The sequence below is a fragment of the Elaeis guineensis genome, chromosome 16 (assembly GCF_000442705.2).
Source record: "Elaeis guineensis isolate ETL-2024a chromosome 16, EG11, whole genome shotgun sequence".
Taxonomy (NCBI): domain Eukaryota; kingdom Viridiplantae; phylum Streptophyta; class Magnoliopsida; order Arecales; family Arecaceae; genus Elaeis; species Elaeis guineensis.
In genome coordinates, this window is record NC_026008.2 from 32,230,410 (window position 1) to 32,245,445 (window position 15,036).

The window sequence follows — 15,036 nt, forward strand, 5'->3', positions numbered from 1 at the left end:
TAAAGATTGACCTCAGTTCACATATTTTAAGATTGGATATCCAATTCAAAACTAAACTTCATCCGGCAGTCTCAGATAGTCATTGAGAAATTGATCTCCATCGGCCACCCTCTGCTGGCGGTGATCAATTGCTAAAGCTGTAGGAAAGGTGAGAGAGAGAGAGAGCTTGCTGTATCTTTGGATTTGTTCTCTTCCATTTAAACCTGGGGGGCGGCAATCTTGTCAGGCAGCAACCACCCAGAACACAGCAGAGAATTGAATGACTAATCTTAGCCCTAATTCTAGCCATCAGGGAAAGCAGCGCCAGTGGAGTGGGTCCAGATGAGAGGGGGTGTGTAAGAGGATGGAGAACATTTAAAAGCAGCAGTTGTTAAAACATCTCTGCATTGGATGACATATTAGATCACATGGTATGTCATATTCCGGGTGTGATTCTATTATATGTTGTAAAATATTATGTATATATTGATGATAGTTGGTGAATGAGGAACCATAAAGCCGAACCCAAATAGTTAGAAAAAGGCTAGATCATTATGGTTAGAGTTATGGTAATGTATTGACAAAGTAATATATTGTCATCAGATTGGGCCGTAATGGATCTGATTGATCATGATCTGAGTTTCGTCTCTTCGATTTTTCACTCATTGTTGGATCTAATTTTGTCGAACCTACATCAACCGTCTGGGGGTTGGTCCTAGATATGGAGCCAAACTTAGGTCATGGGTCTGACATTCTTATCTTCTGCTGTGGATGTGTTGGATATAATGCCAGGTGTCATGCGTCCCCAGTGAATCTGTACCTCATTACGATCAGGATCATATGTCTGATTCTGGAGATCTCGATCGTTTGTGAGAAATTTAAAAATAATTTGGTGAATCTGATGTTTAACAATTTTGAGTAACTGATGACTGTTCAGCTGTTGTGATGAATACTTTCCATTTTTCTTTCTTTGCTACGAAAGTCTACAGTAGCTGCTTCTGAATTTCCTTTGTTGAAAAAGCTGAGCGATGTTATACTCTGGAAAATTCAACCAATAACATGGATGATGCATTGCCATTAGGTACTTATGGCTGGAGAGGTATGATTATTTGCTACTTTGTGTAGATATATGACTGCAGGTGCAGTTTAGCAACCAAGGTTATTGGGGCCTTCCTCAGATGTGTTTAAAGTATTGTGTAATGCATGATACGTCCACCCAAAGGAAAATAATGCATGATATTGGTGCCCAGAAAGAAATATTCATCTCGATTTTTCCATCATGTTGGATCTATGTTCTTGGTATAATGAAATTTCTAAAGGAATCTATTGATTTAAGCCAATGTAGCTTGCTGCCTGATATAGTTCCCATTTTAATGTCAGATCATCAGGTTGCCATTTTTGTGTTCATACCCATTATAGACTCCATGATTGTTCAACAAAGATATCCTGTCTTCTGATTTGTTCTTATGCTGCTTATTACTTTCCAATGGATGTGGAAATTCATTCACAGAGATACCTTCCTTTCATGCTTTCCTCGCATGATAATTGCCAAGTTAGGAGCAGCATGACCGCATTTATCTCCTGTGGATTAAGATCCTGCATATAGTCTGTGGTATTTGATTGCAAATCTTGCGAAAGTTGGGACGAAGTTATCCTATACCCTGGTTGAGGCGAGTTTCAAAATGAAGCTTAATAGCGCTCTCAGCAAGTTGCTTGTTTTTGCTAGCTATCGTAACGTGTGTACGGCGGGTTAGGTATGATCACTTCGTTGCAAAGGGCATATGTTCAGCATGGTGCAAGTGCCGTCCGGATGGTAATTGCCCCTTGCGGATTGCAATCGTGCCTTCTGGATTATAATGATTAGCATCCATTGCATGGGCCACCTCGATGAGGGTTTTATGATATGGTAAAGCTCAGTGTTCTTTGATCCAAAAGACCCATCCTCTTCGAGCACTTTGATATACTTCGCGTGGAGAATGGTCTTGTTGGTATGATCGTCCCAGCATTGATGGACTTTTGCTTGATGTTGACCTAATCAATTGACTCAAGGAGGTATTTGATTCACGATCGAAATTGAAATTGGAATGGAAATTGGGTTGATCAAATTTTTTAAAGTGTTTAGTTCATGATCGGAATCGAAATAGAAATTTGAATTCTTAAAAGAGTGGGGATTGAATTTTAGATAGATTGGATTATTTTCATTTTACTTCAGAATTGGAATGGGATTTTTTCCAACTAAATGGTCGGAATGGGAGGTTCATTTTCATTTCGATTCGGATCCTACTCCCTTTAACCAAGCATCTCTTTAAGAGTAGAGATATTTTTTGTGCACTGCGGGTGGTGTAGAAAATCTGATGTGGAGTGCATCGTCTTGTTTGATTGGTTCACGGAGTCATCATTTTTCAATCTATATTTAAAATCAGTAGATTGATTTTTTCGTTTTAAAATTTTGTATAATAAAATTATCCTTATTTTTTAGAAAAAATTATGGTATCCTGTGGCATATTATCTCAGAATGTCATATATGATCTAGGATATTATAATATGAAAGGAATATTTTTGTTCAATTACTTTTCAATGCGCATTTAATGTCCATAAATCAGTTTTTTCATTTGAAAATTTTAAATGATGAAAATATTTCTGTTCTTTGAAAAAAATTGTGATATCTTGTATATATTATGACATTGTGTATTATATTATAATATTTTGTGAATAAAATTTATGATTTTTTGGATGCAAGATGTCATAATATGAACATAGAATGATATAATTTTATCAAAGAATAGAGGTATTTTTATCATATAAAATTTTTAAACAAAAAAAAAATAATCTGTAGGTATTAAATACGTATTGAAAAGGAGACTATGTGGATCAATTGGATAATATATTGCACCCCACATCGGATTTTCTACGTCGCCTGCAGTACACAAAGAATTTGCCTTAAGAGTAATGCGATCTTGGCAGCCACACCAAATCACTACGGCTTGTGTGTAACCTATGTCTCCAAAAGTAAATGAAAATGGGGTATGAACATGAGCATGGATCTCAGAAGAGCACCAATCTAAATCCACTTATGTTGGAGTTAAAACGCGAGCATGGATCTCACAAGAGCACCAAAGGAGCGTGCAAAGACAGTGTGTCTGGTTGCAGGAAGTTGGGAGGAAGTTGGGGTCCAGACTCATTCTAACTGCTTGATTGAAATGCCCCATTGCTGTGAATGAGATTTTAGTTCTTGGATGTGAAAATGGTTGGTGCTGTTTACCATAAAAGGGTTGGTGCTAAAATATGATATTTTAGTTAGCTTTGTTTGTTGAATGTCATTAGACAAATGCTACGTATTAGCATTTGTGGCTAAGAAGTCGAGGTTTCACTCGAGTATCACCAGTTCTGGTACCCAAGGATTGGGGCCATTTTTCCCGTTAGGTCATTAAGAACCTGTCTCAACTCCAGACGAACCAAGTACCCAAAGTGCTCTCCCGCTGGTTTGAACCGACTTCAAATGCCCATCTGCGGATACAAATGCAGCCAAGGTAATATTTTTTTTAAGAGAACACTATAATTAAATGCCTCCATATCATGTTGTAAGTTTTATTTGTACAGATGGTATAAAACACTTTATGGTGAAACTGTCCAAGAACTTCTCATTCTTGGAATATTTTAGTGCGTGAAAGAGAAGTTTTTATGCAAGCCTCGTCATTAAGCATATCTTCTGAAAGATAGTTGCATTTGTTGCGGAGTTCTCGAAACCTTAGAGATGCTTTTAAATTTTTTAAAAATATTTTATTTTTTATTTTTTCGGATGTATTCATGTTAGAAGGATTTGAATGATCAGCCTCATAAAAAGAAAAAGTTTTAGTGCGCATAGTTGTGCATAATCCTTTATGTACGGTTCTAAGAAGCATAATTTAATTGGATATCTTGAAGACAGCTAGCATTTTAAATGGGACATATTCAACGATCCTTTGTATTGGCAAATTTTTTTGAATATTAAATTGGATACAACCTTAAACTAAGAATAACTCTCAAAAGAGTTGAAATCATACAATACCTACAATGATGACACCAAGTACAGATCAGGTATTATTACACAATGCAGTTGAGGACGAGCCACTGTACAAACTTGCCCAATATTTCTACCATACAAAGGATCCTATATCAGGCAGCAAGTTTGTCTATTGAGCTAACAAATTAGATCATAGAATTTATCAAATACTACAATTTCCTCTCTATGATCTATAGCTTTCCGATGAAGGATAGGTAGTTCATGAAGCCTTCAATTCCCTCAGGACTGATCGATATGCCCCCAAAGGGAGGGAATATTCCTTTATGTAATTTATTTATACACTATCAACGTATATTGGTTAGTGATTCATTAATATATCTTTTACACTAACAAGGAAACAGAAATTCTTTGTGCACCGCGGGCGATATAGAAAATTCGATGTGGAGTGCATCATCTCATCCGATTGATTCACGTAGTCATCACTTTTCAACGTACATTTAATGTCTGTAGATCAATTTTTTCGTTTAAAAATTTTGTATAACGAAAATATCTATCTTTTGAAAAAAAAAAAATATAACCTAGGATATCATAACATGACCTAAGATATCATAATATGAGAGGATATTTTTGTCCAATCATTTTTCAACATACATTTAATATTTGCAGATCAGCTTGTTCGTTTGAAAATTTTGAATGACGAAAATATCTTTATTTTTTAAAAAAAATTATAACATCCTATGCATATTATGGACATAAGATGTCATAATATAGATATAAAATATTATAATTTTTTCAAAAGATAGAAATATTTTTGTCATATAAAATTTTTAAACAAAAAAATCAATTTGCAGATATTAAATGCACGTTAGATAGTGATGACTACGTAGACCAATTGAATGAGATGGTGTATTCTATATCGTATTTTTTACACCGTCCACACTATACAAAGAAACACCGTCCACACTATACAAAGAATTTTGCAACAAAAAAAACATCAATGGCCTTTGGGCCTCAACTTTAAAAGTCGCAAATTTCAAGGTCTTGGAGTATATTGTTGCCCCCAAACTGCCACCTTGTATGTTTGAAATACAACCTCAATTTCACAATCACAACAAAACATAACTAAATAATTTTTAGCTTACAAGCCAAAAAAAATTAAAAGTGTAATCATAGAGTATTTTTTATAATATATAGTGCAATAGTTTAAAGGAACAAAATTTTGACAAACTAATGCTTGTAGGTGGATATTTGTTGGAAGATTAATGGACAGCCTCGTTAAAGAAAATTGTAATCTAAAAGTGTACATTATAATAATACAATACTCTCTGAGAAATTAACTTATACATTTGTAAACTCTTTCTAAAATTAGGCAGAGGAAACAAGACAAGAAGAAGATAGAAAACACTGCCTCAGTATTTGAAGAAGCTAACCAATATGCCTTAATATTTCTAATGATGTACTCGTACACAAGCATTGCTTAAATACAAGTGATGGTGCCCTCGTTACCATCGGGATGAATAAAGTAGAAAGAGTGCATGAAAATATCTGCTTTGTTAGAGCTGAAGATTTCCAAAATCACCTAGTATTCTGAATACATTAATGCTTGCATATATGGTTCCGTTGGACCAAAAAGGTTGCTATTGAATGGCACGTGGAATCCATGATGCAACTTTATTTTGCAGTGGAGAGATTTACAGGATATCCAACTAGTTCAGTTTTACATGAAAATATATTCTTTATCAGAGCTAGAGATTTCCAAAATTGGTATATCTATTCATTCCAAAAGGGAACAAAAGATATTAAAAATTTAATAATTGCAAACTCAAATCCCCCTATTTCTGCATTATGGACATGCTACTAGAACATTTGTACATGTAATAAAATTGCTATAACGCCAAGCTAGAACAATAAGTAATAAAGCCTAATTCAATTTCCTGGCTCATTGTATATCTTGATGCAAGAAAATAGGTTTATCTAATGCACAAGTATAATAGAAAAAGGGGAAGAGGAGGAAGGGTTTGCTAATTAATCAAGAAAATTTTGTTGGACTTGTCTAACTAAATATTTCCTGAAAAATGGAGTTGCAATACTTTAAGCATAAATCTAAAATCAATCAATCATGATTTTTAATTACTTGATAAATAGAGTTTGATCAATTGATGGGATTTTCATCATGACATTCTTAAAATATGACAACAGAGAAATCTATCGAGAGGAGCTAGTCATAGGAAAAACTAACCCATAGAAGTCAAATTTGGAGATCACTATCAAGGAAAAAAGAAATAAAAGAGAAACAAGTATAAACAGTTTTCTGATCAATTGTTTTGAATGAATAGATGAAACATGATACTCTTGAAGTTTGACGGATGTCATCCCTATAGAAAATACCATGCGAGGAAAGTCATGAAGAAAACTAACAATGAAAGATAAAGTTGGAGAAAACTACCAAGAGATCATCCATGAAAGAAGCTTGCAGGGAGTTTTTCTATAAATACATAAGGAGGTTATCAGATGAAGACCTCCATGGAGCTCTCAATACAACAATGGCTTGAGATTTGTACATCAATAAGGGTCTTTAAGCTTCTTGCAAAATCATGAACTTGCTATCTGCTATCTTTCACTATTGTTAGGATTCACCAATGATCCTACAGATTTAAAAAAACAGGTCTGACGAGGCCAAAATCTAAAATCTGTATAACTCTACTCACCAATAAGATTCCTGTAGCTTCATGAGCCCATTCATTTAAAATCTACATGCATTCTTCTGCATTGGTTTCTCCAGCAGACATATATTGTCATATATAACCAGAAAATCCTGGGAGGCTCTTCGTTTATCCGTCTTAACAATTTGGACAGGCACACAGCTCTTGCACTTCTCTTAAAGAAAACCTTCACTCTTGACATCCGACCTTCATTTTTGTTTCAACCGTTGGTAAAATCACAGACATCCATCAAATACTGTTTCCTCTTTTGTTACAATGTGCATGTGATGTGTCAAGCTCCGGTGAGATTAAAACACAACACTGTCAGTTGGATTCAGGCATGCCATCATGTGCAAAATTACAGAAACTCATTTATTTCTAATGCAACAACATGACAGGCATTCTTCAAGCATCTTCAGCCCTGCATTGCAAAGTCCATCAAGATGAACAGATTGCTCAGCTTTCAACCTGGAGATCCAAATTGGGAACATAACCAAGAAGCTTCATAATTGCTGTAATCTCATCCAACAACGCATAAATCTCTTTAAATCTAGGATGGGATTTATCCTCCACAAGGAACTTATGCATGCTACCTCCTAACTCAATAAAGCTATATCCAGCTGATTTCTTATGTTGCTTCCCTTTCATCAGCTTCCATACTTTAGCAACACAATCCCACCTGCCTGACGAAGCATATATGTTGGAAAGAATCACATGGTTCCCTGGGTTCCATGGCTCAAGCTTAAAGAGGAACTCCACTGCTGTTTCTGCCAATTGGACCTCACCATGGAAACTGCAGGCTCCCAGTAGAGCTCCCCATATCACTGAATCTGGTTCCATTGGCATATTGGTTATCAGACTGTATGCTTCTTTTAGAAGTCCAGCTCGACCCAGTAGATCAACCATGCAACCGTAGTGTTCTAGTTTAGGAGCAAGAGAAAACTCTTTCTCCATGGATTCAAAGAAATGCTGCCCCTCTGCTACCAGTCCTCCATGAATGCAAGCTAATAGAACACCGACGAATGTAATATCATCAGGGACAATTCCTCTTGCCTATCATTCGATATGGATGTGAACTCTTGTTAGTGAAAACTTATTCAAGTCAAGACAATAAAGGATGATGGGCACTAAGAACACAGAATACAGTAGAAGGTAGATCCAAGATATCTTTATCTGCAGAATGTACAAAATTCCTTAGGCATGATAGCTTTCTCTTTAAAATCTAATGATGTTTGATATGTGATAATTCAGGATTGTTTTGAAGGGGGGCTTGAAAGTTATCCCACACATGAATCAAAAATTTTTCACCAAAACAAAGAGCTCAAATGCATCTCTTTTCCAGATGAGTGATTACCTATGCATAAATATTTAACAACCACATCCATAATGTTCAATAAACAATCTGGGATTGGCTTTATGAATCATTAGTCTCCAAGAAACATATATTTAATGGAGGCATAATAAGTTTGGGATCCTTTGACACATACGTTCTAACATTTTTCATTTTTGTAATTTTGACTTATTTCCTTTCATAATCATGGGAAAATATAATTACAAATGGAGGAGAAATTTTTTTTTTTCTTTTTCTTTTTTAAAATGTAGTGCACATACTTAAACAATTAAGTTAATTCAAATGCTCACAAGCCGATAGCGAAAATTGTTCTATACTATGAAAGAAAGAGCTATCAACCATTCTTTGAAGATAATAAAAAGGATAATAGCACCAATTACAATTAGACAATTGGTGAGAAGCAACCAAAGAAACTTAGAAGAGAAACTTACCCTCATCCCATGGAAAAGCTCAAGACATTCTCTCCACCTTCCATGCACCGCCAACCCCATGATCATCGAATTCCACGAGCACAAATTCCTCCGCTCACCCAACTCATCAAACACCCATCTTGCCCGCTCGATGTTCCCGCACTTGGCATACATCTCCACTAAAGCATTGCTCACAAACACGTTCCCAATGAGCCCATTCTCCCTCGCATACACATCAATCCTCTCCCCCAACCCCATCGCCCCAAGGTTCGCACAAGCAGGAAGGACGCTCGCAAGCGTCACCTCATTCGGCCTCACTTCCCCCTCCTCCCACATCCTAACAAACACCTCGATAGCCTCCTCATACTTCCCGTTCTGGGAGTAGCCAGAGATCATCGACGTCCACGAGATCACATTTCTAAGAGGCATCATGTCGAAGAGCTCCTTTGCTTTTGCGAGCTCGCCGCACTTAGCGTAGCCACCAATCATGGAGTTCCAGAGAGCAACGTCTCTGTGGGGCATTTCGTCGAACAGGCGGCGGGCGGACGCGAGGAGGCCGGCCTTGGCGTACATGTCGAGGAGAGAGGTCGCCACGAAGGCGTCGAAGGTGAAGCCGGACTTGACGAAGTCGGCGTGGAGGGCGCGGCCGTGGGCGGGGCGGGCGAAGGAGGCGCAGGCGGAGAAGAGGAAGACGAAGGAGTGGAGGTTGGGTGGGTGGTGGAGCGGGCGGCGGCGCATGCGGGCGAAGAGGGCGAGGCATTGGTCGAAGGGGCCGCGGGCAGCGTAGGTCTGGAGGAGCTTGTTATAGAGGAAGGTGGAGGGGGGAGTGGGGTTGGAGTCGAGGAGGGAGCGGGCGTAGGGGATGTTGGGGATTTGGAGGAGCTTCAAAACGAGGAGTTGGATGTAGTCGATGCCATGCCGGAGGGAGTGGGCGTGGATCTGCTTGATTTGGTTCATAACAATAATTTTGTTAAGTTATTGGTTCGGCTATATATAAAGGGACGAGGGCAATCAGGGATATTCACATAATGGTTCAAATCATTAAACTAAATCAGGTCCAACCATTTTTATTTGTATGATATGATTTAAAAATTAAAATAATCTGATTTAGCTTATAATTTTTATATAAAATAGTTTAATAATTTTTATAAAAATATTAGATTAGATTAAATCGTAATCTGTAATACGAGGAAGAAAGAAAGATTCATTTAAAAAATGAAAAATGGACGGACCTTATATTGTATTTATAGACTCGTGATTACATAAGAATATCTTGATAATTTTAATTTTTGTCTGATGAGAATATGTTTGTTTGTTAAAATTTTTCATCTTTTATGTTATAATATATTAAATCGTTAATCAAACTAGACCAAATTGTAATTCACTAGTCTAATCTGACCTGATTTGAATAGCAAAATGGTCTAATTAAATTTATAAAATTGATAAATCTTAATTTACTGATTTGATTTAAAAATATCTTCAAACTAGATCAAATTAGACTATGTATATCTCTAAGGGCAAGTGGGGTTGCTTAAGTTTTTACAAAGATTGAATATACTGTAACAGCTTATTTTATTTTCCTCAGTAAATATGACATGCATGAATACATGCATCCATATATACGTCTGCGTCTGTGTGTGTTGGGGAAAATATTGCATGCATCAGATGCAAGTGAATTAGGGTAAATCCCGAAGCATATGCATAGTGGATAGCATGCAATCGAAAATTGATGAAATACAAGAGATAGCATGGCGTGTCGTCAACCATGGGATTTGACACGATCTAATTGCACCTGATGCATGCAATATGGAGGCTGGGGGAGGGAGTATATATGTATGTATGTATGCATGTATACGTGTATGTAGAGGTAGCTTAGGAAAAGGTCAATCAGATTTGAAGCTAAATCGGGTTGAGTTTTCTATCATCTGATCTCTTAATCCACACAGATCTCTATGCAGCAAAATAAAAAATTAACAATTTTTTTTCATCCACTCAAGGTTAAAATATATAAAAAACCAAGCCTTTAATGCAGATTGGACAAAAAAATATAAAAAATAGGCTATACATGCAGACGGGAGGGGATGAGATTGAGTTTGTATTTATTCTGGGATATTTCTATTTATTTTGTTGAGTTTGTATTTATTTTAAAGTATTTTTATTTATTTTATTTTGATTTATTCTAAACTTATTTTTGTTTATTTTAGATAAATTTGTGCTTATTTCATTCGAAGTTTGTGTTTATCCTATAATTTAGTATTTATTACAAAAAGATGGAAAGTGGCTTGATCCATCCATATTAATAGTGGGACAGATCATTTTTTTTTTTCAATAAATACAAACTGTAGAAGATAAACATAAACTTTGGATAGCATAAAATATAAATTTTTCAAAATAAATACAAATCTATTTAGAATAAATATAAGTAAGTCCAAAATAAATAAAAATTGAATAAACAAAAATACTTCAAAATAAATATAAACTCAGCTCCCCCACATTCCTATTCGCATTAATGATTATTTTTTAAATATTATTTTGTTCCTTAAATATTAATGATTTAATTTTTTTAGATTTTTTTTCATCCAATTAATGGCTTAACTTTATATATATATATATATATATATATATATATATATATATATTCATCCCATTTGTATTAATGACTTAGCCTTTTTATATTTTTTTATCTATTAGATTAATGGCTTAACTTTTTCTTATTTTTTTCAAAATCTAAATGGATAGAAAAATAGCCATTAACTTTATTTTTGTATAAAGATCTGTGCAGATCAAATGATGGAAAAATCGACTGAATTTGGGCTCAGAATCGATTGACCAGAGCCTAGTTGACTCTTGTTTTGGTTAGATTATTCATTTGACAAGATTGTTTTGATCTGAAGGGTAGGATGCCTCCATTACAATTAAAACATATCAAGAGGATGGAAAAAATTAAATAATAAATAAAAATTATTTATAGTTATGATACTTCTCCACCTATGAGATAGCATTAAAATCTTCCTCGATGGTAAAATTCTTTCAAGTAAGAGTTATGTGTCTCTAAGATAAGATGTAGTTCTTTCTCACTTATTCTATATTTTATGATGTAGAAGCATGTTTGAAGAGGAAGGAGGGGGTTGTCTCCTATTATGGGTAGACTAGTTTTACCTATGTGCACAAGTAATTCTAATATAGATAATGGTCCAACTTGATTTAGTAGCCGAGGTTTGATTTTGGATTTGGATCCAATTCATTGGCCAATTGAATCGAGCCAGACTGGGTTAGGGCCATGAAAAATATTTTAGATCCCATGAGACATCAAATTGTGTTGGGATCATAACTCAAAATATTTGGGCTTAGGTTAGATACGAGTCAAATCAGATTTTTTATTTCCATCAAACATTTAGATCCTTAACTAAATATGTAATAGTTAATAATTCACTATAAAATACTGGATATTATTAAATAAACTAAATAAATGTCAACTTAAACATTAATTTTTATTAAAAAATTGGATACAGATAGTAGTCATTCTCATGGTACGGACTTACTACTATGATTTTAAATAATAAATTTTGATATCTTTGAGAGTATTAAAAATAAAAATTCACTAAAATAATATATATTATTTTCACTAAAATAATATATATATATTTTTGTTAAAAAATATTTTCACTAACTCTTTTACCAAACTCTTGGTAGAGAAATTTTCTTTGCAGGTACAATCCAATGGCATTTCTATTAGCCACTTCTACAACCAGATAATTATCACTATTTTCTGAAAAAACTACTACTATTTCTGAAGCCAGTTCAACCTCAAAAGTCGGTCTACACCAAAATCCAGAAACGACAAGAAAGCTACAGGAAGACTTCTGTCACTATTCATCTACAGGAAGATTTCTGACACTGTATGTTACAGGAAATCAGACTTAAAATCAATTAAGTTTCGACTTCGGATCCGACTTCTAGAGGCTTCCGGACTCCAAACTAATTGAAGTCTGACTACATAGTTCCTTCCCTCGCTTATAAATAAAGGAGAAGGCATCTGCTCGGGGGAGGCTGAGCGTAGAGAGGCAAGGCCAAAAGAGGGGTTCGGTGCTATGGCATAGTTCTTTCCTCTCTTAAGTTATCTCCATCTTTCTTTTCTCTTCTAATCTTCTTTGTTCTTTCATCTTCTTCTACCCAGGCCTTCGTTTAACTCCATCTCTTCGTTTCCTCTACAAAGCTTTCATCTTCTCCATATAAACTTCCACTAATCTTCCCATTTGTTTCCTCTATCCCGGCAATATCATGTGAAGATATCTTCTTTCCTTCCACCAACACCACCTCATCCACCCATTCCATTAAAGCACTTCACCACTTTGGTTAAGGAGAGACTTCTTTCGTATGCAAAGAGAGCCTTTCTTCCTAAGAAAGTTTTCTTTCATTTTTTGAGAAGTTTTCTTCCTTCATCATCTACTAATCCATCTCCATTACTTCTCCACTCATCATTCTTCCTTCAAACAATTTCATTCCATCTCCTTCCATCATTTTCTCCACAGATATCCCCCAAGCTCTGTCTTAGCTCCGCTAACCCATGTGACTTTTTTGTAAATAAATATGTTTATTATGTGATTAGTTATGTATTAACATATATTAGCAATTGTGATTTGTATTTAAGTTTGCTCAAGTTTGATTAGTATACATAAAGCTTGTACGTTGTATATTTCAATTTCATCAAACTCTATGTAAGTGTGTTTTTGTAAATAAAGTCCATTTTTTTTTTCATTTACTATTGTTAATTATATGTTAAGCTTTCTTTACATTTACATTTAAGCTTGTTACTATTCATTACTGTTCATAGTTACTGTTTAGTACTGTAGCTAATTACTGTAGCATATGTACTGTGCAGTACTGTAGCAAAAATATTGTGCAGTACTGTTGCGCACTATAGCATGTTACTGCAGCACGACAATAAATAACCAGAATGCTACCGAGACTGTAAAGTAAACAATGAATTAGTCTCTTAAGGATAAACAACCCTAAGATTGGTAGAGATTATGAAGTAAACAACGGATCAATCAGGATAAACAATCCAAATACTACCTGTAACATGTTATAAGATTGTACTAAAATCATAGTACAATCTATCGTGCAGTCGCAAAATAAACAACAGAGCGACTATATGCTAATAGATTAGTTAGAGTACTTTGTTTATATTTTATTTACTTTTAAGCTTTTGTTTATTTCTTTGCTTCATTGTTTATGTACTGTACTTTATTTCATTTTGTTAGTTTTATTTATCTTTTATTTTGTTCTCAGTTAAGTTTTATCTCTTTCTATTAGTAGTCTTTTTCATTTTGGTTTGCTCTTATTTATTTACTGCTGCTAGTTACCAGTTAGTCTGTTCTTTCTGGTAATCAGTTTGTTCTTTTATTTATTCTATAGTTATTTTATCTTTTTGATTATAGTTCGTAGCTTGTAGTTTACTTTTACTAGTAGTTTATTTATTGCATTTATGCCTCTTACTCTTATATTAGTTCTCCTTACTTTAGCTTGTTCACTTATACTCTGGATAGCTTTAGTCATTAGAAGTTTATTTTATCTTAATCGGATAAAGTTTATAGTTTATTAATTTATGTTCTAGTTTGTAATTAGTTTAGTTTATTTTTACCTCAGTATTTTATTAGCTTGCATCTTAGTTTAGATTTTTATTTTCTTAACTACCTTTAGACTTTTAATCGTATGTCTTAGTCCTTCCTTCATCTTCATTCTATTCTTTTTTTACCATTATCTTGTTTTCCATTTGTCTAGATACTATCCGTAGGTTTGATCTTTACTCCTTAAACATTATCATTTTGCTTTTACTCCTGAATTTCGGGCTGTTTGTTATACGGTGTATGCGGGCAGTATCGTATAGCTCATACTTTGTGTATCTATTTACTACTTTTACATGTACGCACGTAGCCTACCCATTTACTGCTTCTATGTGTACACACATAGCCTAACTATTTTACTGCTTCTACGTGTACGCACGTAGGTCACATTGTTGTGACAATATATCTGTGGCATTGACCCACTCTCACACACACATACCGCTGCTTCCACGCGTACGCGCATTGGCCCGGATCAAAATTGGTATATATATATATGTATATGTATATGTATGTATGCCTGTGTGTGTGTGTATATATGTGCACGCGTGCGTATATATATAAGTATGTGTGTGTGTGTGTCTATATATACATATATATATGTATGTATATGTATATGTATGTAAATATATATATATATATATATATCTATATATACATATACATACATACATACATACGTATACATATATATATATATATTTATATATATATATACACACACATATATGTATACATATACATACATACATACATATATATATTTATGTATATATATATATATATACGTATACATATATATATACATATATATATATATATACATACTATTGGGTACAAAATACCCCAACAGCCGAAGTTCGCGCCAGGAGTGACCCTCCGGGGATTTCGCCAGCTTCCGACCTTCGGCGGCATCTCTCCGAACCTCTCTGGCGGCTAAGCCTCCGCAACATTCTCAAGTTTTGCC

General features: G+C 34.7%; 1 protein-coding gene across 1 annotated transcript; it reads right to left on the reverse strand.

Annotated features, from left to right (window-relative positions):
• Nucleotides 1-6,442: 6,442 nt before the first annotated feature.
• On the reverse strand, nt 6,443-9,417 carry LOC105059308 (pentatricopeptide repeat-containing protein At5g08510). Its single transcript, XM_010942557.3, has 2 exons — nt 8,467-9,417; nt 6,443-7,737 (listed from the first exon to the last, which is right to left on the reverse strand). The coding sequence occupies exons 1-2, from the start codon at nt 9,400-9,402 to the stop codon at nt 7,141-7,143; spliced, it is 1,533 nt and encodes a 510-aa protein (XP_010940859.1). The 5' UTR covers nt 9,403-9,417; the 3' UTR covers nt 6,443-7,140.
• Between the last annotated feature and the right edge of the window lie 5,619 nt (nt 9,418-15,036).